The sequence below is a fragment of the Chiloscyllium punctatum genome, chromosome 49, assembly GCF_047496795.1.
Source record: "Chiloscyllium punctatum isolate Juve2018m chromosome 49, sChiPun1.3, whole genome shotgun sequence".
Taxonomy (NCBI): Eukaryota; Metazoa; Chordata; class Chondrichthyes; order Orectolobiformes; family Hemiscylliidae; genus Chiloscyllium; species Chiloscyllium punctatum.
The window spans coordinates 19,391,668-19,413,566 of NC_092787.1; the positions used below are offsets into that span (position 1 = coordinate 19,391,668).

Below are 21,899 nucleotides of genomic sequence, written 5' to 3' on the forward strand. Positions count from 1 at the left end.
GTTAAAAATCACACAACACTAGGTTATAGTCCAACAGGTTTATTAGGAAGTACTAGCTTTTGGAGCGCTACTCCTTCGTCAGGTGGTTGTGGAGTGTAAGATTGTAGGACACAGAATTTATAGCAAAGGTTTACAGTGTGATGTAACTGAAACTATATATTGAAAAAGACCTGGATTGTTTGTTAAGTCTCTCATCTTTTAGAATGAGCTTATTGGTTTCAGTTCTTTCATAGATAAATTCCAGAACTTTCTTAAAGTTATGGGCTCAATAGGTGCCATGTTGGCCCAGTTAAAACATTGAAGGTGTGAGGTGCCCTGTGTGAAGGTGTCTGTGCCCCAATGTTCAGACTGATTCTAATCTAAAAAAGGGATTTACAAAATCTTACATGGATTCATCCAGTTTTTGAACAAAATACATTGTAATTCTGCAAGTACACCACAAACTTATATGTGTGTGTATGTCCATGTGGGTGTGTATATGTTGTGGGGAGAGGGCATATGAGTGTCTGTGAGAGAGTGTGTATGTGTGTGAGTGTAAAGGGGTATACATCTGTGTGTGTGTGTGTGTGTGTGTGTGAACCCTCAGCTTCAGGGGACCCCCAGTTTCTGTCACCACACTACAGATTTCTTCCAAAAACTCAGCACCCACGGACCACTCAAACTGGGAACATTCCTCATCACAATGGATGTTTCAGCACTCTACACCAGCATTCCCCACAATGACAGCATCGCAGCAACAGCCTAAGTACTCAACACCAACAATGGTCAATTTCCAAGCACTGTCCTACAACTCATCCACTTTATCCTCGACCACAACATTTTCACCTTTGACAATCAGTTCTTCATTCAGACACACGGAACAGCCATGGAGACCAAATTTGCACTCCAGTGTGCCAACATTTTCATGCACAGGTTTGATCAAGACTTTTTCTCTATGCAGGGCCTCCAACTAACATTATACACCAAGTATGTTGACGACACTTTCTTCCTCTGGACCCATGGCGAGGAGTCACTTAAACAAATACACAGTGATATAAATGAGTTTCATCCCACCATCAAACTCACCAAGGACTACTCTCTAGTATCTGTCTCATTCTTGGACACATGCATCTCCATCAAGGATGGGCACCTCAGCACCTAACTCTACCGCAAACCCACGGATAACCTCACGATGCTACATTTCTCCAGCTTCTACCTGAAATATATTAAAACAGCCATTCCCTATGGACAAGCCCTACATGTACACAGGGTCTGTTCAGATGAGGAGGAACTTGACAGGCACTTGGAGGTACTCAAGGATGCCTTCATAAGAATGGGGTACGATGCTAAACACATCGACTGCCAGTTCTGACGTGCCACAGCAAGAATCCGTAATGACCTTCTTAGGAGACAGACACAAATTGCAACTGACAGAGTACCCATCGGTGTCCAGTACTTCCCAGGAGCTGAAAAACTCCACCATGTTCTTTGCAGCCTGCAACACATTATCAGTCTGGATGAGCACCTCGCCAAGATCTTCCTCATGCCTCTACTTCTCACCTTTAAACAACCACCAAACCTCAAACGGATCATTGTTCGCAGCAAACTGCCCGGCTTTTAGGACAACACTATAAAACCTTGTCATGGCAGACGCTGCAAGACTTGTCAGAGTGTGGACACGGATACCACTATTGCACGTGGGGACACTACCCACCACGTACATAGTGGGTACTCATATCACTCAGCCAACGTTGCAGGCAAGGATGGCCTGAGGCATGGTACATTGGTGAGACCAAGCATCGGCTACAGCAACGGATAAATGGACACCACACAACAATCAACAAACAGGAGTGTTCCCTCCCTGTCAGAGAACACTTCAGCGGTCCGGAACATGCAACCTTGGACCTTCTGGTGACCATCCTCCAAGGCGGACTTCATGACAGGCAACAACAGGAAGTGGCTGAGCAGACGCTGATAGCCAAGTTCGTTACCCATAGGGATGGCCTCAACCAGGACCTTGGATTCATGTCACTACAGGTGACCTCACTGCACTACACACACATTCACAGACAGACAGACACACAGACACTCCTACAAACCCATATACTCACGCAGACCCTCTCTCATACACAAGCTCTCTCTCATATGCTTCCACATACATTCCCACACTCACACACGCACCCTCTAACAGACATATACCCCTTTACACTCACACACATTCTCTCACAGACACTCATAAACACCCCACCGCACACAAACACCCACATATAAGTTTGTGGTGTACTTGAAAAATTACATTTTTTGCTCAAAAACTGGACGAATCCACGTAAGATTCTGGAAGTCCCTTTTTTAGCTTAGAATCAGTCTGAACATTGGGGCACAGACAGCCTCACACAGTGCACCTCACACCTTCAATGCATTATCTGGGCCAAATTGCACCTATTATTAAAGTTCACTTGAGCATGTAACTTTCAGGAAGTTCTTGAATTTATCTATGAAAGAACTGAAACCAGTAAGCCCATTCTAAAAGATGAGAGACTTATCAAACAATCCAGGTCTTTTTCAATATATAATTGCAGTTACATCACACTGTTAATTTTAGCTATAAATTCTGTGTCCTACGATCTTGTCCTCCACAACCACCTGATGAAGGAGCAGCGCTCCGAAAACTGGTGCTTCCAAATAAACCTGTTGGACTATAACCTGGTGTTGTGTGATTTTTAAATTTGTACACCTCAGTCCAACACAGGCACCTCCAAATCATGTGGGAGAAGAAGAATAGAATTTGGTCAGGAGAGTTGACAGTGAACAAGCGGTGCTTTGATTTGACCTGTCCCTGCTGAGTGAAATCTGTTTCTTGTTTGCAGTGAATGGGAACTGGGGCTCCTGGAGCTCCTGGAATCCATGCAGTCAGACCTGTGGCGGCGGACAAAGCAAGCGTTACCGATCATGTGGCAACCCAGCCCCTGCCAACGGTGGCAATATTTGTTCAGGGGTAAATGTGCAGATGCAGCGCTGTGGTATAGACCTGTGCCCTGGTAAGTTTAAACTGAGAGCTGGGCATCAGTGTGAGAAAGTGTGGAAGGGGGAGTGTGCTTTCCTGCTTCAACTGAATCAATGTTGCACAGTGAGCGATGCTTTTCGAGCAATGGGCTGAGGCAGCAAAGTTAAAGTTGCAGCTTCTAGCCCTGAAGCTTAAAGCATAGAACACTCCTCTATTGGTTCATGATTCTGTCATCAACCTCGGTGATCCCTCCCCCACACCCTCTGAGACAGGGAAAGGAAAAATCGAACCTGACAGATTGGGATTGCTGCTCACTGACGACTGCTAGGATTTGTGCACGTGAGATGATGTTATTTGAGTCTGGGTTATGATGAACTAAGAAATGGCTGTGCACGCCGACTCTGAACAGTTTGATAATTCCACCATCTACTGTCCAAATGCAACAATTGCAACACCAAACAAACCCAAGTTAAGACAGGCAAGAATATTCCCGATCAAACCTAGTTTCCATGTTTCTTGTACTGTGTTATAAGTTGTGTGAATTTTGTATATTTACATGTTTATTTTTGAGTTTGATTTGACTTGTGGTATATTAGTTTCCATGTTTCTCAACAGACTTAATGAGTAACATGTAAGTATTCTTGTAGCTGTGGAGATTTTTTTAAAAAACAGAGAAAAACTTCCTTGAAAGTAATGGGCTTTTGCTTGGAAACTTTTACAAGCAAACAAGGTAAACAATTGTGTATTATGCTCCACATTGAAAGGTCAAGGGTTCATTTTTTTTTTCTTTTTGATTGGGGAACCAGCCATAGCTGGAGAAAAATATAGGGTTGTTTCAGTCTTGCTACAGTTCAGGTTTCTAAACTGAAGGTGAATGTGGAAAGCAGTTGCTCTTGAAAAAGGGAGAAGATAGCTCAGAATTTTCAAAATAGGTTGCTTCAGTGTCAGGAGTTTAGTAACAGTTCCACACTAGACATTTAAAATCTAAAGGAGTTATTTGAAGCTGAGGCAGTATATACTCAGTTATATAACAAGTCAAAGAATAAGCTGTCAGATTCACATGACTGGGAATGGAAGCCATGGCTAAGTCAAATCCTCTGTGACATATAGAGGCAATTCTCTCTGGTGTGCGTACTGTAAAAATTGCTTTTGGGATTAATGGGATTCTATTTTTGACATGTTTAAATCTGTGTTTTATGAAAATGATTTGGTTTATTCTATTTTACCTTCATTTTTTCATGTAATAAACTTTTGTTTTGATGTTAAAATCAAATCTGCAGCATTGCATGCTTATCTTTCAGTGAGCGAGCACCTTGCTAAAACAAAAAAAAGGAAGACTTCAGTCAAGCTAGACTTCAGTCTGGGATCTGACTTGTTCAATCCACTCCTGCAGACAGACTTTATGTCAGCCTCCTCACTTTCCCTGGCAATGCTTTACTGATCATTTGCTGAGACTACTCTGCCATTTTTGTGCTGGAACAAATTCTGGGTCCAAAATTAGGCTTCACTTGCTCAAGATAGTAAGACAGGTGGTGCTGAACACATTGTTATTCAAACTGTGATTAAACTAAGTCTTCAAAAAAACAGATTTTAAACTTCCATTGCTGCTTCCTGGCATACTCACAGCTGTGTCATTGCCGCCAACACGTATTCTGCTGTAACAATTTCCTCCTGATGCTTTCATATTTGGACCTCTGTACTTAAATGAATGCAACTTTGATATGAAGCTGATCTGCTGGATATGAAGCACTAACTGTTTACTGCAATGGCAGAATGCAGCATTAACACTACTAGATTACAACATCCTTTTCAACCTCTAAGTCACAACATGTAAATCAAGTTCTGGAAAATAGGTTGCAATTATACCTGGCAGCTTGAAACTATTTTAACTTGTAGTATTAATTCTTTGTTGAGTAAGTGTTCTGTCATACTATATGAATGTTCTTTATGGCAGTGAATGGTGGTTGGAGCCCATGGCAACCATGGAGTGAATGTTCAGCGTCTTGTGGAGGAGGGACACAATTGAGAAAACGGCAGTGCAACAGTCCTCCCCCTAATGGCAATGGAAGAGGCTGCCCTGGAGAGAGTTTCCAAACAGCCAGCTGCAGCTACCACCCATGTCCAGGTGAAAAGGCTACCATTTGGTAGTAAAAGAAAACACTATTTAACGATTGGCTGGTGCAGTGAATGAATACCCTAAGCCTTCAGTGGACTTGGATTCAAATCCTGTGTGTTGATGTGCTTCCTCTTTCTGCTGGGAAGTGACCCTGGCTGTGTTTTAGCTGGTACGGGATGTTTACTTCTGAGCCCAAAGGTCATGGCTGCAGAGTTCAGCATCAGAACCTTGAGGCCAGAATCCAGACTGGCACTTGCAGTGTGGTAGAGGGCATACTGCACTGGCAGCACTGTATACTTCTGAGATTAGCAAGTAAGTAACATAAGAAAATGGACCAGGATATATCATGTAGAACCTAGAGCATGATTAAACATGCAATGCCCACATAGCCTATCATCTACAATAACATTTTCCTGCCCCCCCCCATATTCTTTGACTTCTTATTCCCTAATAATCTATTCATTTCTGTCTTAAATATACTCAACATCTGAACATCCACAACTTTCTGAGATAGAGAATTTCAAAGATTCACTACCTGCTGAATGAGGAAAGTTCTCCTCATCTCAGTTCTAAATGACTGATGCCTTATCCTGACACTGTGCCCCTTGCTCAAGATTGTCCAGTGTGTCTAGACTATGAGAAATGCTTAAAATCGACACTTAATGTCTGCAGTGGAAAACACCCACACCGACTGGTGAGGGGAAAAAAGAGCTGTTTGTTTTTCGGTAAAGCTTTGGACTCCGCAGTAACAGATGCTACCCCTTTGTTCCAGGTGTTCCAGGGAGAGCCAGGGGCAGTCTGATTGGAATCATTAATGACAAAGAATTTGGAATCGCATTCCTTGATGCAAACATCACAGCAAACGCAGCTGCAGGCACTACAACCCTTCAGGCAAACATTCAGAATATTCCAAGCACAATTGGTTGGTATTTCACTGACGGGAGGCACTTGGCTGCACTTTGTCATAAGTCATTGCCGTCGCTTTCTATTGGACTTTGATATCTCCTCCCCATCCCTCCCCCAATTACTTCCAACCTCCTGCCCGCCAAGCATTATATATATTTCAACTTGTTCTCTTATTCTGACTGCAGTGCTTTGATGATCTGTAGCAGGCAATTTTCTTACCAATTCTCTCTTCATCTCCGATGAAAGCTTCTATTTGGCATTAAATTTAGCTCACTCTAGTACTCTGCCCATTTGCCTTCTTTCTGTTACTTGGCAGGCATTCAACCATGAGTGGAATCACAGATGACCTCAACCTTGGCATCACTAAGAGGGAATTATTAGACAATGATCTGAAATGTAAAACTATTGTTGATTTTTCTTCCCTGTCTCTCTAGCTTAGTGGGGAGGCCATTTGTTGTGCCCCAGTTAGACATGCCATGTATCTGTATATTAAGCTGGCACAGATGAAACCTGTGTCCATTATCTGCCTTGTATATTCACTGTCCATATATTCTTCAGTCTGATACCACCCTTGTTTTAATCCCCCGGTCTGTGGATCCCCCATTTAGAATGCATAAATCTCCTGGCCGTACCCTTTTCCTGTCTACATAACACCCCTTTACACTTCTGATGAATAGACACTTATCTGAAACATTGAATTTGTTTTTTTCTTTCTCTCTCTCTCTCTGTCTTTAGCTACAGCCGGATCTGATAAGTATTTCCAGCATTTTCAGTTTTTACTTGTTTTTATTTTTATTATTCTCTTTTCAGTTGTTTCAAAATATTATATGTTTGTCTCTCTTTTACCCTGTACTTTTGCCCTTCAGGTCCCCTGGTAAGAGTACTCGCCTCAGTATTTACCCCCATTTATTGGTCGGTGGCCTTTCCTGCACCAGGCACAGCGAATGGCTTCACTCTGACTAAAGGGGTTTTCAGGCAAGAATCTCAAATGGAGTTTGCAACAGGTAATTGTGTATAGCTGCATAGAGAACACTGGAGAGAGAAGAGGCTGTATTTTGGACGATAGAACAGCTTGCTTTCATGGGGCATTTTCATAAGCACCAACTATCTTAAAGTGTTTTAAAAAGAATTATGGAGTGTAGTCACTCTTGTAATGCAAGAAGTCTGACAGCCAATTCACACACAGTAAACCCCAAAGCAGCAAGCTGTCAGTGGATTTTATGACATTGATTGAGGAATAAATATCTATCAGCAAATGTAAAGCAAATACTGTCTTGTTCTTGAGACTTCAGGCCCACATTGAATAGGGAGAAATCCCCTGCTGTGCTGGCCCTGGTAGGAGCAGCATTGGGAAGATCCAATTTTCAAAAAATTGGGGATGGGTTTTGGGGCCATACATGTCCTGTTCAATTTATCATAATGTACTCCCAAATGCAAGAGTGCCCCTGCACAAGACCAGAATAAACTTGTGTGTGCAGAGATGACGATCTGTTTGATTTCAGTGTCAGAGGGTGTTCTGTGGCTGAAGCAGACTCCCAAGCTTCCTGGGTTGTCTGATTGTGTCACTAAGGCAATGTGAAGAGGTACACACTGACTGCAGCTTCTGACTTTCAGGTGAGATCCTACGAATGACGCACGTTGCCCGGGGAGTAGACACAGACGGTGTCCTACTGTTTGACGTAGTGATCAATGGTTATATCCCCAGAAACATAGAGAGTGCAGACATTGCTGTGAAGGTGGGTAGATCTCTTCAGCTGTGCAGTTCTTCATAGTTAACCAGCAGCAAACAACTAACTGGAAGAGTAAGAGGGAAAGTTTCAGGGCAGATTTTATGTGTCTTACCTACTTATAAGCATACATACAATCACATGAATTATCATTAAAAGGAGGCTATTCAGCCCCTTAATCCTGCTTCATAATTTTATAAGATCATGACCTCAATTCCATTTTCCTGCTACCACCACAAAATCTTTGATTCCTTTGTTAGTCAAGAATGTATTTTACTGTGCTTTAAAAATATTCAATGACCCTGCCTCCACTACTTTCTGAGGAAGAAAATTACGTACAGGTTCTAACCCTCAGGGAAAACATTCTCCGAGTCTTCATCCTAAATAGAAAGCACCTTATATTTAAACTCTCTCTCTAGTCTCTTGCATGAGGAGAAACATCATTTTAGCATTCACTCTGTCAGGTTTCCTCAGAATCTTATGTATGTTAATAAAATCACCTTTCATTATTCTAAAAAGCAAGGATATTGATCCTACTTCCTCATCCATCATCCATAAAATAATACCCTCAACCCAGCAATCAGGCCTGTGATTTTTTTCTGAACTGCATCAAATTAAATTGTATCGTTTCTTAGATAAAGAGACCAAATTTGTGTGCAGTAATGTAACTTTGCTCTCACCGGTGTCCTGCACAATCATTGCAAAAATCCCTAATGTTGTATTTCATTGCTTTTGTAATAAGTGCTAAAATTCCATTCGTTTTTCTAATGACTTGCTATTCTTGTATACTAAATTTTAGTAGTTCAAGTATTAGGATATCACATCACTGTGGACCTCAAAATTCTGCAGTTGCTTTCCATTTAAATTAAATGTTGCTTCCTTATTCTTCCTGCCAAAGCGGACAAGTACACATTTTCCCACATTATATGCTGTCTGCCAATTTTTGGCCTGCTCACTTAACCTGTCTACCATTTTCAGACACCTTATGTTCTCTTGACAACTTAGTTTCCAATGTATTATTGTATCATTAGAAATTTAACGACCAATCCTCTATCTATATTAATATGGTCCTCCTACTCCATGCACTACTATTTTCCATTGTAACCTTTGATTTGAAATTTTGTCAAATTGCTTTTGGAAATCTAAGTACACCACCCCCACAGGTTCCCCTTATCCATGTTGTTTGTACTTCCTCAAGGAACTCTATTAAATTAGTTAGAATGATTTCCCATGTTGACTCTGCCTGATTGAATTGGAATGTTCTAGATGCCCTGGCATAATCTCCATAATAAAGTTAGAAATCACACAACACCAGATTATAGCCCCAACAGGTTTATTTGGAGTCATTGGTTTTCGGAGTGCTGCTCGTTTATCAGGTGGTTGTGGAATATAAGATCATAAGACACAATTTATAACAAAAGATTACAGTATCATACAGTGATATATTGAACAAATCTGGATTGTTAAATCTTTCTTCTTTCAGAATGCAGTTTTTGTTTCATTAATATGTAAATTCCAAAGCTACTTTTAAGTCACCTTCTCGAGATAAATTAAGGTTTTATAACAAAAGGTGACATCTTACCTCAGACAATGCATTAAAGATATGAGGTTAGAGTCTGTCTGTGTCCCAATCTTGTGTCAGACTAGTTCTATTTCCAAAGTTTAATTTACAAAACATTACATGTCTTAACTGCCTGCAGATTGTACACTTTTTGAGCATGAATCGGCAAATATAATTCTACAGATACAATTTCACCGCATAGGCATGTGTGTGTGTGACTGAGAGAGAGAGAGAAAGAGAGAGAATGAGTGTGTGACTGCATGTGAGAGAATATGTTTACCTGTGTGAAAGCTTAGCAAAATGTGTGTGTGGTTGTGATGAAGTATAAGCCCAAGAGAGGGATGTGTGCGTGGGGTGGGTTTGAGTGTGGCAAGTGTATATGTATGGGTGTGTGTATGAGAGAGAGCATGTTTATGAGAGAAGGTCTGTGTGAGTGTGAATATGTAAGAGTGCATGTGCGCATATGTGTGTGTGAGAAAGGGGGGGGAAGAGAGAGAGAGAGAGAGAGAGAGAGAGAGTGAGTGAGTGTATAGTGTAGTGCCCTCCCGGTTGAAAAACTCCCACAGCTTTTCGGCTCCTGGAAAGTACTGGACAAACCACGCATGTTCTTTGCAGCCTGCAACACATTATCCCTGAGAATGAACATTTCACCAAGACCTTCCCTACACCTCCACTTCTCGCCTTTAAACAACCGCCAATCCTTAAACAGACGATTGTTCACAAACTGCCTGGTCTTCAGGACGCCATACAGCCTTGTCACGGCAGATCCTGCAAGACGTGTCAGAGTGTCGACATGGATACTACCATTACCTATGGGGACACCACACCTACCGTGTATGCAGCAAGTACTTATGTGACTTGGCCAATGTTGTCTATCTCATACGCTGCAGGTAAGGAAGCCCTGAGGCATGGTACATTTGTGAGACCAGGCAGACACTATGACAAGGGATGAGTTGACACCGCACAACATCAATAGACAGGACTGTTCCCTCCCAGTCTGGAAACACTTCAGTGGTCAGGGATATTCGGCCTCGGATCTTCAGGTGACCACCCTCCAAGGCGGAAATTGGGATAGGCAACAATGCAAAGTGGCCAAGCAAAGGCTGGTAGCCAAGATTGGTACCCATGAGGATGGCCTCAATCGAGATCTTGGGTTCATGTCACACTACAGGTGTCCCCCCTGTTCTACACACACACACACACACGCACACGCACACACCATACCCACACACACAGCCTCTACAAGGTTATACTCCGTCACACCCATGCACACACTTTACCAAGCTTTCATACATGCAAACACACTCTCTCACATGGACTAACGCACACGCACTCTGTTTCTCATGTACGCATGCACATATACAAGTCCATGGGGTGAATTTGTATTTGCAGAATTATATTTGCTGATACATTCTATTTTGCTCCAAAAAAGCACAATCTGCAGGCAGCCAATACAGGTAATACAGTAGCACCTCGACTTACAAACTTAATCCGTTCCGGGACCCGGTTCGCAAACCAAAAAGTTCGCGAACTGAATCAATTTTTCCATTGTTCGGATATTTCCGGAGTCTTTTCTCTTTTTTTGTCTCTTGGAGGTTGGTGATGCCACAAGAAAACGATCAGAGAATCTTGGTTTTTTTCTTTGTTGCAGAATTTTCCTAAAATGGGACATCACATTGTCATTTAAAATGTTCACTGCTCTGTTGGTCACAGTTTTGTTAGGGTGAGGCCTCTCAACAAAAGCCTGCACTTCACTCTATTTGTTCGTACCTTGAATTTCGTACGTACATTGAAGCAAAGTTTTACGTACAATCCTGTTCGTAAACCGATTTGTTTGTGAACGGGGTCGTTCATATGTCGAGGCGCTACTGTATTTCATAAATTCTACTTTGGAACTATAACCAGTCTGACTCAAGATTGGGATACAGACAGACTCGACCTCACACTGTTAATGCATTATCTGAACTGAGATGTCATCTTTTGTTATAAAACCTTAAATTATCTTGAGAAGATGACTTAAAAGAAATTGTGGGATTTACATATTAATGAACAAAAACCAACCTTCTAAAAGATGAAAGATTTAACAATCCAGGTTTGTCCAATATATCATTGTATGACAATGTAACCTTTTGCTATAAATTCTGTGTCTTATGATTTTATATTCCACACCATCGGATGAGGGAGCAGCGCTCCGAATGCTAGTGCTTCCAAATAAACCTGTTGGACTATAACCTGGTGTTGTGTGATTTCTAATTTTGTTCACGCCAGTCCAACACCGGCTCCTCCACAACATGGCTCCTTAATAAAAGTTCCAGCATTTTTCCTATGCCAGATGTTGAGCTAACCCGCCTGTAGTTTTCTGCTTTCTGTCGTTCTTTCTTGAATAAGTATACACAAGCAAATATAAATATAAAGATCCTCGGATGAAATCCATGAGGGCCAGGGGACATGTGGGCTTTTAATTCCAATAGTTTTCTCATTGTCTTTTTACTAGTATCTGTAACTGTTTTAAGTTCTGCCCTCCCTTTCACCTTTCAATTTAAAATTACTTATCTGAACCCTTACAGTGACAGCAGCTGCAAAGTATCAATTCAGCTTATTTGCTATTTCCTTACTTTCCATTATTAACTCCCCAGACTCATTCTCTAGAGAACTATCACTCTTCATACATACTCTCTTCCATTTTAAATATTTGTGGGCATTCTTGCTACCTGTTTGTATTTTTCTAGCTAGCTTTCTATAATTCTCTACTTCCTATCTTTTTATAAATGTTGGCTGCTTTCTATGTTCTATCCCCTCTTTTGACCTGCCACTCATCTTCACAGAATCATTTGTTCTTTCTTTCAATTTGGTACCATCTGTATCTTCTTTAGTTAGCTACAAATGGTACACCTTTCCCCTCAAGACTTTCTTTCTCACTCGACTATATTTTTGCTAGTGTTATTCCTTACCTTAATTTCCCAGTTCACTTTAACCATGTGCTCATAAAACACTAATCTTAGACCCAATTGCTTCTTCCTCATTCTGACTATGAAATTCAATTATGTTATGATCTGTGCCATCTAACGACTCTTTTACTATATGACCCATTAATTATCCTGTCTCAGTGCACATTATCAGATCCAAAATAGTCTGTTTTCTGTTTGTCTCTTAAATATGCTGCTTTTAGAATCTGTTCCAAAAAAAACACTATGAACTCACCTTATCCTTCCTGAGATATAAATAGAATGTGAGTGGACCAGATTTCAATTTTATAAATGTTTGTCTTCTCTTTGTCTCCCATGTATGTTCTTTAACCCTGAAACCAACTGTGAGTAGCTAACAGACATCTTATCCCCCTTAACAACATCAATTCTGCTCCAAATGTGACTATTTAGAAAGCTTGAGCTGAGAGTTTTGGGGGAAAAGGAAGCAAATCTCTCTCTGATACTTCCCTCTCCCTTTATGAGTATTCGAGGTGATTCTCACACCTGCCCCCAAACTACTAACAATGGGTTTGAGCTCAGGACCCTAACATGGATCCAAGGGAAAGGGGATTGCAACTGCAAGTCAGCATGCCATTTAACTCTGTTACTAGTCTATCAGCTTAAATTCCAACCTTAAACCTCAGCCCCATGTTCCTGCTCCTAGTCTAAACCTCCAACTCATAATATTGACTCGTGTTTTCTGGTTCAGTTATTCCCTTATGGAAGATGAGAGCAATTGCCAACTACCATGATGCCATAGTAGGTGAATCCCTGCATAAGATGGCTGCCCCCAGTCTGCACTGCAGGTTACAGAGGAGTTCAGCCAGGGTTACTACTCCTGATCACTTAAAATTTCAGATCAAACTAGAACCTGTTTACAGGGAAGAAGAAAATTAGAAGTATTTAAATAACAACTTTTAATTTAAGGGCGTTAATGCTGCGCTTTTGGAAATTGTCTGCATTAATTGTGGTTCAAACAGTGTTTGCTTTTTTTCAAATCTAGGATTTCAGTGAAAAGTATGTCCAAACGGGTCCAGGACAACTCTACGTTTCATCAACCCAAACGTTTCTTAACAATGGCTCCCCTGTTTCCTTCCACTGTAACCACACCATTGAGTATGAGTCTGGGATGGGCAACCAGCCTTCACCCTTTCAGATTTTGAAGGCTGAGTACATCTCTGTCTTCTACAATGTGAAGATGGAGGAGCTGAATTTCAGGATCACTGTCTCCTTCCAGAAGGGTGAGTGTTCAAGATTAGAAATTATGGGACTTTATAATTACTCAGCAATTTTAACATATTTTAATCTGTGTTTCAGGTTCCACTGAAGGTCAGTGTCCAAGAGGATATATCCTTGATTCATCCTCGTATTGTACAGGTAGGCTCCAGTTTCAATATCATTTGATATTACTGTGTTTGGTTTAAAATAGATAATGTTGGTCATCCAGGAATTATTCTACATGCCAGCTGCCTGTGGGAATCAGCTTAGCTCATTTGGCTGGATTGTTGGTTTGCAGCGCAGTATGATTCCAACAGTGTGGGTTCAATTCCCATCACCGGTTTGAAGTTACCATGAAGAGCTCTCCTTCTCAACCTCTTCCCTCACCTGATGTCTAGTGGCCCTCAGGTTAAAGCACCACAAGTCGCTTCTCTCTAATAAGAGAGCAGCCCCTATGGTCTGGTACGACTATGGCGACACAACCAATCTGCCTGTAAATGGTTCCAAGTGGAATTGGTTTTGGTGCAATTTCAAGCTGTTTGCCTGGGAGAATGGACAATTCCTAATTAATCATTGGCATTAAAACAGTGGTAGAATGGAAACATTAACCTCATTGAAGTAGGAACAGGCGTCAAAGAAGAGGACAGGAACACTTTGGCTCACGAAGCCTGCACCAACACGTGTTGTTGGACCTGAAGTCCATTATTGAACAACATTTGAGAGAGACTTGATACTGACACAGGGAACATAAAGTGCAGACATATTCCATATTGCAATACTAACATTCCCTCACATTAAATATCCCAGAGCCAACAATCCTTATATTCCATATCGTATGCCAGCAAAACCATTGTGGTAGTGATCCACTCATTAGGGATGACTGGTGGTGATGGGTGAAGTTGAGAAGACTTTGAGACCTTGGCTGGTACATGTATTGAACCCATGCTGGGGGTGTCAGTCTGCATTGCAAACCAGTCATCCAGCTAATTGAGCTAACCAATCCCCATAACATCTGTTGTCCTCTGAGGCTGGAATTACTTTCACTTTCACTTGAACATGCACCCATAGTTCTATTAGGAAGGGAGCTCCACAACTTTGACCTGTGACAGTGAAAGAGCGATGATACCATTCCAAGTTGATTGTGTGTGGCTTTGAGGAGGACTTTTGGTGTTAGAATGTGAGTTTGGAAGTTGCTATTGAAGGAGCATTGGTGAGTTGCTTCAGTGAATCTTGCAGATAGTACGCCCTCAAGTCAGTAACAGGCAATTCTGAAGAAACCTCTTTACTGAGAAAATGATGACGATGTGGAATCTCCTCCTCATGTAGTAATTGAGGTGATCCATTTCGCAGATCCAATTTGAGGAAGCTGGAGAAGTACATGAGGGAGAAAGGAGTTAAAGGATAGATTTTTCATTAATTAGATGTGGTCATAACTGGTTAAACCTCATCTTGATTGCTTTTGAGAAGTTGGAGGTGAACTGCCTTCTTGAACCACTGCAGTCTTTGGAAGCTGTTAGCAAAGGAGTTCTAGACTTAGAAACATTGAAGGAACATCGATATATTTTCAAGTCAGGATGATGTGTGGCTTGAGTGGCTGGGGAGGGGAGGTATCTTGCCAGTGGTGATGGTATTCCCTTTCATCCTCTGCCTTTGTTTTTTGAGGTGGTAGAGGTCAAAGTTTGGAAGATGTTGTTGAAGGAGCCTTTGTGAGTTGTTGAAGTGCATCTTGTTTGTAAATGGTACATAAGGCTGCTACTGAGCATTGGCATAAATGTGGAAAATGGTGGATAGGGTGCCAGTTGATTGGATGAAATAGATTGGGAGGAGGTTCATAGGGAGCATTAACAGCAGTGCAGACTTGTTAAGCCAAGTAGCTGTTCCAATGCTGTGAATTTTCAGTTATTCTCTGCCCTATTTGTTTAGATGAGGATAAATGGCTTGTACAGGGATCCCCTGTCCACACACCTGCCACAACACCATGGATTTGTCCCACTGGTTTATTAACAGCATTCAGTGGAAAAACTTCTGAAAATAAGGAATAGTCCTGGGGATGGGAAAGATCTAGATATCTATTTATAACTCTGTTTGTTATTGTTAATGGAACATAAAGATGAGAAAATTTGCTGTTGCCATTTACTCCAAGACCAGAAGAAATGCTGCAGTAACTCTTCAGCCTTCTGTATCAATTCTAGAAGTTTAAACAGAATAGGAGTGCTGGAACTTTCTTGAGTTTAAAGAGCACTCAGTCTCATACATTGACTGTGAAGACTGACATAACCTTTTCCCTATATGGAGAGTTTTTGTCAGAGCGTCCTCTTGTTCTGTGCTCAGAGTCGCCAATACATAATGGTCAATGCACATTGGTTAATTCAATAATCTAGTTACATCTTTTGGATCATTTTCTCTTTTCTCTGTTATTAACAGATATTGATGAATGTCAGCTTGGGATTCACATGTGTCACTTTGGGCAAAATTGTCAAAACGAGGCTGGCTCATATCGCTGTCTGGTGCGATGTGGGATTGGTTTTAAGCAGTCAGCAGAAGGAGCTCAATGTGAAGGTAATGGAGATGCACAAGACCCAGAAGCGTAATGAAAGGCTGAGGAATCTCATCCAGGAGGGAAAACAATCCGATTGTCTTCCTCCTGTCTTCACCAACCTCTTCTCATTTCAACCCGCCTCAACCCTCCCATCCATCCTGCCACCCCTCAACACATAGTCAGTGTGCCAGTTTGTAACACTAGGATGTGGACAGCTCTTTGAGTGGAAGACTAATTCATTTCAGACACGCCAAAGAACATCTTTCCCTGACTTGATGATCCTCCAGTCATAGTTGACATTTGTCTCAGTGTGCTCTCCGAGCACAGACTGTAGTTTTTGCATCATGGAGCACCTCAGGATGAACTCAAACAAAACCATTGCATTTCTCTCCAGACTTCCTTTGCAAAGGCTCATTCCAGAAGGAAGGGGATAATGGTTTCTTTGTCAGCACAGCCATCTTATGAACATGTGCAGAGGAGGCAAGACTCCAGACTGATAGAGATGTCTTGAATTGGTAGTGGTGAGCCACCTATTATTGAGTGTCTTGCTCAGCCATTTCAGAGGACATTTAAGAGTTAACCACATTGCAGTGGGTCTGGCGTCACTTGCAGGCCAGACTGTTAAAGAAGAGACAAAAAAAACCGCAGATGCTGGAATCCCAAGTAGACAGGCAGGAGGCTGGAAGAACACAGCAAGCCAGGCAGCATCAGGAGGTGCAGAAATTGATGTTTCAGGTGTAACCCTTCTTCAGGAGTGGGAGTGGGAGTGGGTGTTGGGAGAGCTGCAGATAAAGTGGGAGGTGGGGGCAGTGTGGTGAAGTGGGGATAGGTGAAGACAGGTAGAGGGTGCGATGTGGTTGGTCAATGGGAGGAATGAATCCGGTTGGTGGCAGGGAGCAGTGGAAGGAAAGGGGAGGGTCTGGGAAGGGAGTTTGGGGATAGGGCGGGAGGTTATTTGAAATTGGAGTTCTCTAATGTTGAGTCCTCTGGGCTGTAGGTTGCCCAGGCAGAAGATAAGGTATTGTTCCTCCAATAGGAGCTGTGGTTAGTTTGGCAATGGAGGAGGCCAAGGATGGTCATGTCGGAAAGGGAGTAGTTGGGGGAAATTGAAATGAGTGGTGACTGGGAGGATCAGTCTCCAATTTCAAAGAGCCACCTTCCCCATCTCCCAACTCCCTTCCCAGTCCCTCCCCCTCCCTTCTACTGCTCCCTGCCACCAACCGGATTCATTCCTCCCATTGACCAATCAGGTCGCACTCTCAACCTGCCTCCACCTATCCCCACTTTACCACCCTGCCCCCACCTCCCACGTTATCTGCAGCTCCCCCCACACCCATCCCCATTCCTGAAGAAGGTTACACCAGAAACATCAACTTCTGCACCACCTGGTGCTGCCTGGTAGACTGTTAAAGAAGGCTGATTTCTTTCCTGAACAGATATTAGTGAACTAGATAGACTTTTACAACACTCTAATAGTTTCATGATCATTGTTAATGAGACTAACTTTTTATTCCAGATTTTTAAAATTGAATTTAAAATCTCTGCCCCCCCATCAGTCAAATCTGAACTCCTGTCTTCAGTTTATTGATCCCAGTCGCTAGATTATTAATCCTGTAACATTAGCATGATGCCTGGTCCTCCCATGCAGTGGGAGTTACTGGATTGCTTGCTGATTAACAGAAAGGTAGATGATTGATTTTTTTTTTCTCTTCCCTCTCCCTCCTCTGCCAGGTTACTGAATCTGTTTGTAGTCTCCCCAACACTGTCTCGGCTGAGATCAGCAAATCGAGCTCAATGCTAGGGCCCGAGTAATACAACTGAAACTTAGCAGCGGTTCGGGGCTATAGCTACTTTTCATATGATTTCTCTATTTGACTTTTCCTTTTAGATATTAATGAGTGTGAGGAGTCAGCCAACCCACCCTGTCAACAGCGCTGCCTCAATGCTGTTGGTACCTACCGATGTGGCTGTGATCCTGGTTATCAGCGCAGGGGACAGCATTGCGTCGGTCAGTATTAGAAGGGATATACTCTACAGAAACAGGCTACTCAACCCAACCAGCCTGCATGCTAGTGTTTACTCTCCACTCAATATCCTCCAATCTTTCCCCATATACTCTTTTGTTGTAACCCTAATTCTCTTCTCCTTCAAATGCTTATCTATTCTCCCGAAATGAAAATATACTATTCACTTCATCCACTCCTTATTGTAAGAAGCTCCATATTCTCACCACTCTTTGGGTAAAATTGTTTCCTTTGAATTCCCTGTTGGATTTCTTGGTTATTATTATATATTGACAGTCTCTAGTTACACTCTTTCCCACAAGTGGAAACATTCTCTCTGTATCGAAACCTTTCTTAATTGTAAAGACCTGAGTTAGATTTCCCCTTGACAGAAAGTTGTTCTGTGTCTCAATTGCAATTTATTCCTCCTCCCCAAAGAAAGCTCCTTAGAAGAAGCAACCGATCAAGAAAAGGAATCAAAAAGGTCTACAGTTAAGTTAAAAAGTGGGGGTTACCAACCCACTAGGATTACTCTGGAGTTTCCAAGAACTAAAGATTAATCCCCAGAATACGATGTACAGACATTAACAAACATGGTGTTTATTTTTCATTTTCCACCATTAATTAAAAAATTATTGGAAAAGGATATAAATGTTTGACTAATTCATGCACAGTCACTTGATGATATCACGAAGGATACATTCACGTTTGAGGTTTCTTCATCCACAGTGACTCACTAAAGTCAATCGTACCTCCCAAAGTCATCACTCAGGCACACCAACTCTGCAGAAATCTGCGGAGTTGAACTTTAGATTCCATGATGTTTAGAAACCACCTTTGTTCATAACAAAGCGCAACTCACTTTGAAGAACTCTTTTAAGTCTGGTCGCAGTTGTAAAGTAGGAAATGTATCAGCCAATTTGCACACAGCAAGCTCCCACAAACAGCAATGTGATAATGATCAGATCGCCTGTTGTGATGTAGTTTGAGGGATAAGTATTGGACAGTACACTGAGCAGCAGTCTCATGGTCTTTTTTCAAATTGATTCTGTGAGATCTTTTTACAAGCACCTAAGAGGTAAGACAGGACCTCATCTGAAAGACAGCATAGCCTCCAGGCAACATTCCCCCAGTAGTATGAAATAAAGAACTGCGAATGCCAGAAATCTGAAACTAAACCAAAATTCTGAAGGAACTCAGGTCTGATAACATCTGTGGAGAGAAAGCAGAGTTAACATTTCAGGTTCAGTGACCCTTCTTCAGAGCTGATATAAATGAGCTCCTTCAGCGATGTCAGCCTTTATTTTTGTGCTCAAACCTCTTGTCTGGAACTTGAACTCCCAACTTTCTGAGAGACATGAGAATGCTATACCCATTGAGCAGGGTTAATGTTACAGAGTCATAGAGATGTACAGCATGGAAACAAACCCTTTAGTCCAACTTGTCCAACCAGATATCCCAACCTAATCTAGTCCTATCTGCCAGTACCCAGCCCATATCCTTCCAAAGAGGAGAAAGTGAGGACTGCAGATGCTGGAGATCAGAGCCGAAAATGTGTTGCTGGAAAAGCGCAGCAGGTCAGGCAGCATCCAAGGAACAGGAGAATTGATGTTTCGGGCATGAGCCCTTCTTCAGGAATGAGGAAAGTGTGCCAAGCAGGCTAAGATAAAAGGTAGGGAGGAGGGACTTGGGGGAAGAGCGTTGGAAATGCGATAGGTGGAAGGAGGTCAAGGTGAGGGTGATAAGCCGGAGTGGGGGTTGGGGCGGAGAGGTCAGGAAGAAGATTGCAGGTTAGGAAGGCGGTGCTGAGTTCGAGGGATTTGACTGAGACAAGGTGGGGGGAGGGGAAATGAGGAAACTGGAGAAATCCCCCACTCCGGCCTATCACCCTCACCTTGACCTCCTTCCACCTATGGCATTTCCAATGCCCCTCCCCCAAGTCCCTCCTCCCTACCTTTTATCTTAGCCTGCTGGACACACTTTCCTCTTTCCTGAAGAAGGCTTATGCCCAAAACGTTGATTCTCCTGCTCCTTGGATGCTGCCTGACCTGCTGCGCTTTTCCAGCAACACATTTTCGGCCCATATCCTTCCAAACCCTTCCTACCCATATACCCATCCAGATGCCTTTTAAATGTTGCAATTGTACCAGCCTCCACCACTTTCTCTGGCAGCTCATTCCATACACATACCACCCTCTGCGTGAAAAAGTTGCCCCTTAGGTCCCTTTTATATCTTCTCTCTCTCACCCTAAACCTATGCCCTCTAGTTCTGGACTCCCCGACCCCAGGGAAAAGACCTTGTCTATTTATCCTATCCATGCCACTCATGATTTTAAAAACCTCAATAAGGTCACCGTTCAGCCTCCAATGCTCCAGGGAAAACAGCCCCAGCCTATTCAGCCTCTCCCTATAGCTCAAATCCTCCATCCCGACAACATTCTTGTAAATCTTTTCTGAACCCTTTCAATTTTCACAACATCCTTCCAATAGGAAGGAGACCAGAATTGCACACAATATTCCAAAAGTGGCCTAACCAATGTCCTACACAGCCACAACATGACCTCCCAACTCCTATACTCAATAGTCTGTGCAATAAAGGAAAGCATACCAAATGCCTTCTTCACTATCCTATCTGCCTGCGACCACACTTTCAATGAGCTATGAACCTGCACTCCAAGGTTTCTTTGCTCAGCAACACTCCCTAAGACCTTACCTTTAAGTGTACAGGTCCTGCTAAGATTTGCTTTCCCAAAATGCAGCACTTCACATTTATCTGAATTAAACTCCATCTGCCACTTCTCAGCCCATTGGCCCATCTGATCAAGATCCTGTTGTAATCTGAGGTAACTTTCTTCACTGTCCACTTGTGTAAAGTTAGCCAGCAGCTTTAAAGCTGTGGCAGGTACTGAGTATTCAAGTTTATCCTTTAATTGCAGATATCAACGAGTGCAACATGAACGTGTGCCGGCCAGACCAGGAGTGCCAGAACACCGAGGGAGGATACCAATGCACAGAGAGCTGCCCTCATGGCACCACGCGATTACCCAGTGGAACCTGTGGTGGTAAGTACCCTTGCTTAAACCTCTGCTATGAAGATGTGGGTGTACAGTACCTTTAAGAGAGTTAAAAGCAACAGAACTACTTGACAAAGCCAAGTGTTCTGAAAAGAAATATAATGTAACATTTGGTCGAACAACTCGATTAGCTGGTTGCCTGGAAATGACAAACAGATTCGAGTTAGGCCAATCATTTTAAATTATACCTCAAAAAATACCAAACTCCAATCCAGTTTCAATTGAGTATATTGACAATCTTAAAAGCCAATGACACAATCCGATGCTTTGAGGGTATAAGACCGGGAAAAATTGAACAGTTGGAAGGAGAACTGCCAAGCTACCAGCATGTAGAAAAGATTGCCTGAAGTATAGCTTTCTTAAAAGTACCTTTGTCGATCAGTAACCTGTGAAGCAAAAATCCCTAAGAAGAAGAAAAGAAGACCAGAATTCAGAGAAAAAGAAAGCTGCCTGGTTTTGAGATAAGAAGTTTTGTTTTGTAAATCGTAATTGGGAGTTTTATCCGTCTAGTATTATGGGAGGGTAGGTAAAAGAAAGGTTAGAGGAAGGAATTGTAAGTAGTTGTTCATTAATTATTCTCTGTTACAGTTTAAGAAATAAAGTTGTTAATTTTTTACTTTTTCTAGTTCTTGGCCTATCAAATTTTCATAGATTGCTGCATGGGGATAAATGTTTTCTGTATTGCTGGTTTTAAATTAAGCAGGAGAGTTTACCCCATGTTGTAACACTCTGGTAGTCAAAGGCTAGTTCCCATTTGCTCTGGGCTTTCCTGCAATTTCTTCTCCTGTAAGAAATGCGTAATTGCA

The 21,899-nt window shown here is 42.2% G+C and overlaps 1 protein-coding gene across 3 annotated transcripts in view; it reads left to right on the top strand.

Annotated features, from left to right (window-relative positions):
- LOC140469322 (hemicentin-1-like) overlaps positions 1-21,899 on the top strand; it is a 438,266-nt gene that overhangs the window by 401,558 nt on the left and 14,809 nt on the right. For 2 of the 3 annotated variants that reach the window (XM_072565717.1, XM_072565719.1), the window contains 10 exons: positions 2,847-3,017; positions 4,938-5,108; positions 5,872-6,021; positions 6,872-7,009; positions 7,620-7,741; positions 13,263-13,500; positions 13,577-13,636; positions 15,902-16,036; positions 17,905-18,024; positions 20,956-21,081. In XM_072565717.1, the coding sequence (XP_072421818.1) occupies positions 2,847-3,017; positions 4,938-5,108; positions 5,872-6,021; positions 6,872-7,009; positions 7,620-7,741; positions 13,263-13,500; positions 13,577-13,636; positions 15,902-16,036; positions 17,905-18,024; positions 20,956-21,081 (1,431 nt within the window). The remainder of the gene's footprint in view (positions 1-2,846; positions 3,018-4,937; positions 5,109-5,871; positions 6,022-6,871; positions 7,010-7,619; positions 7,742-13,262; positions 13,501-13,576; positions 13,637-15,901; positions 16,037-17,904; positions 18,025-20,955; positions 21,082-21,899) is intronic. The other variant, XM_072565718.1, reaches the window with a different exon arrangement.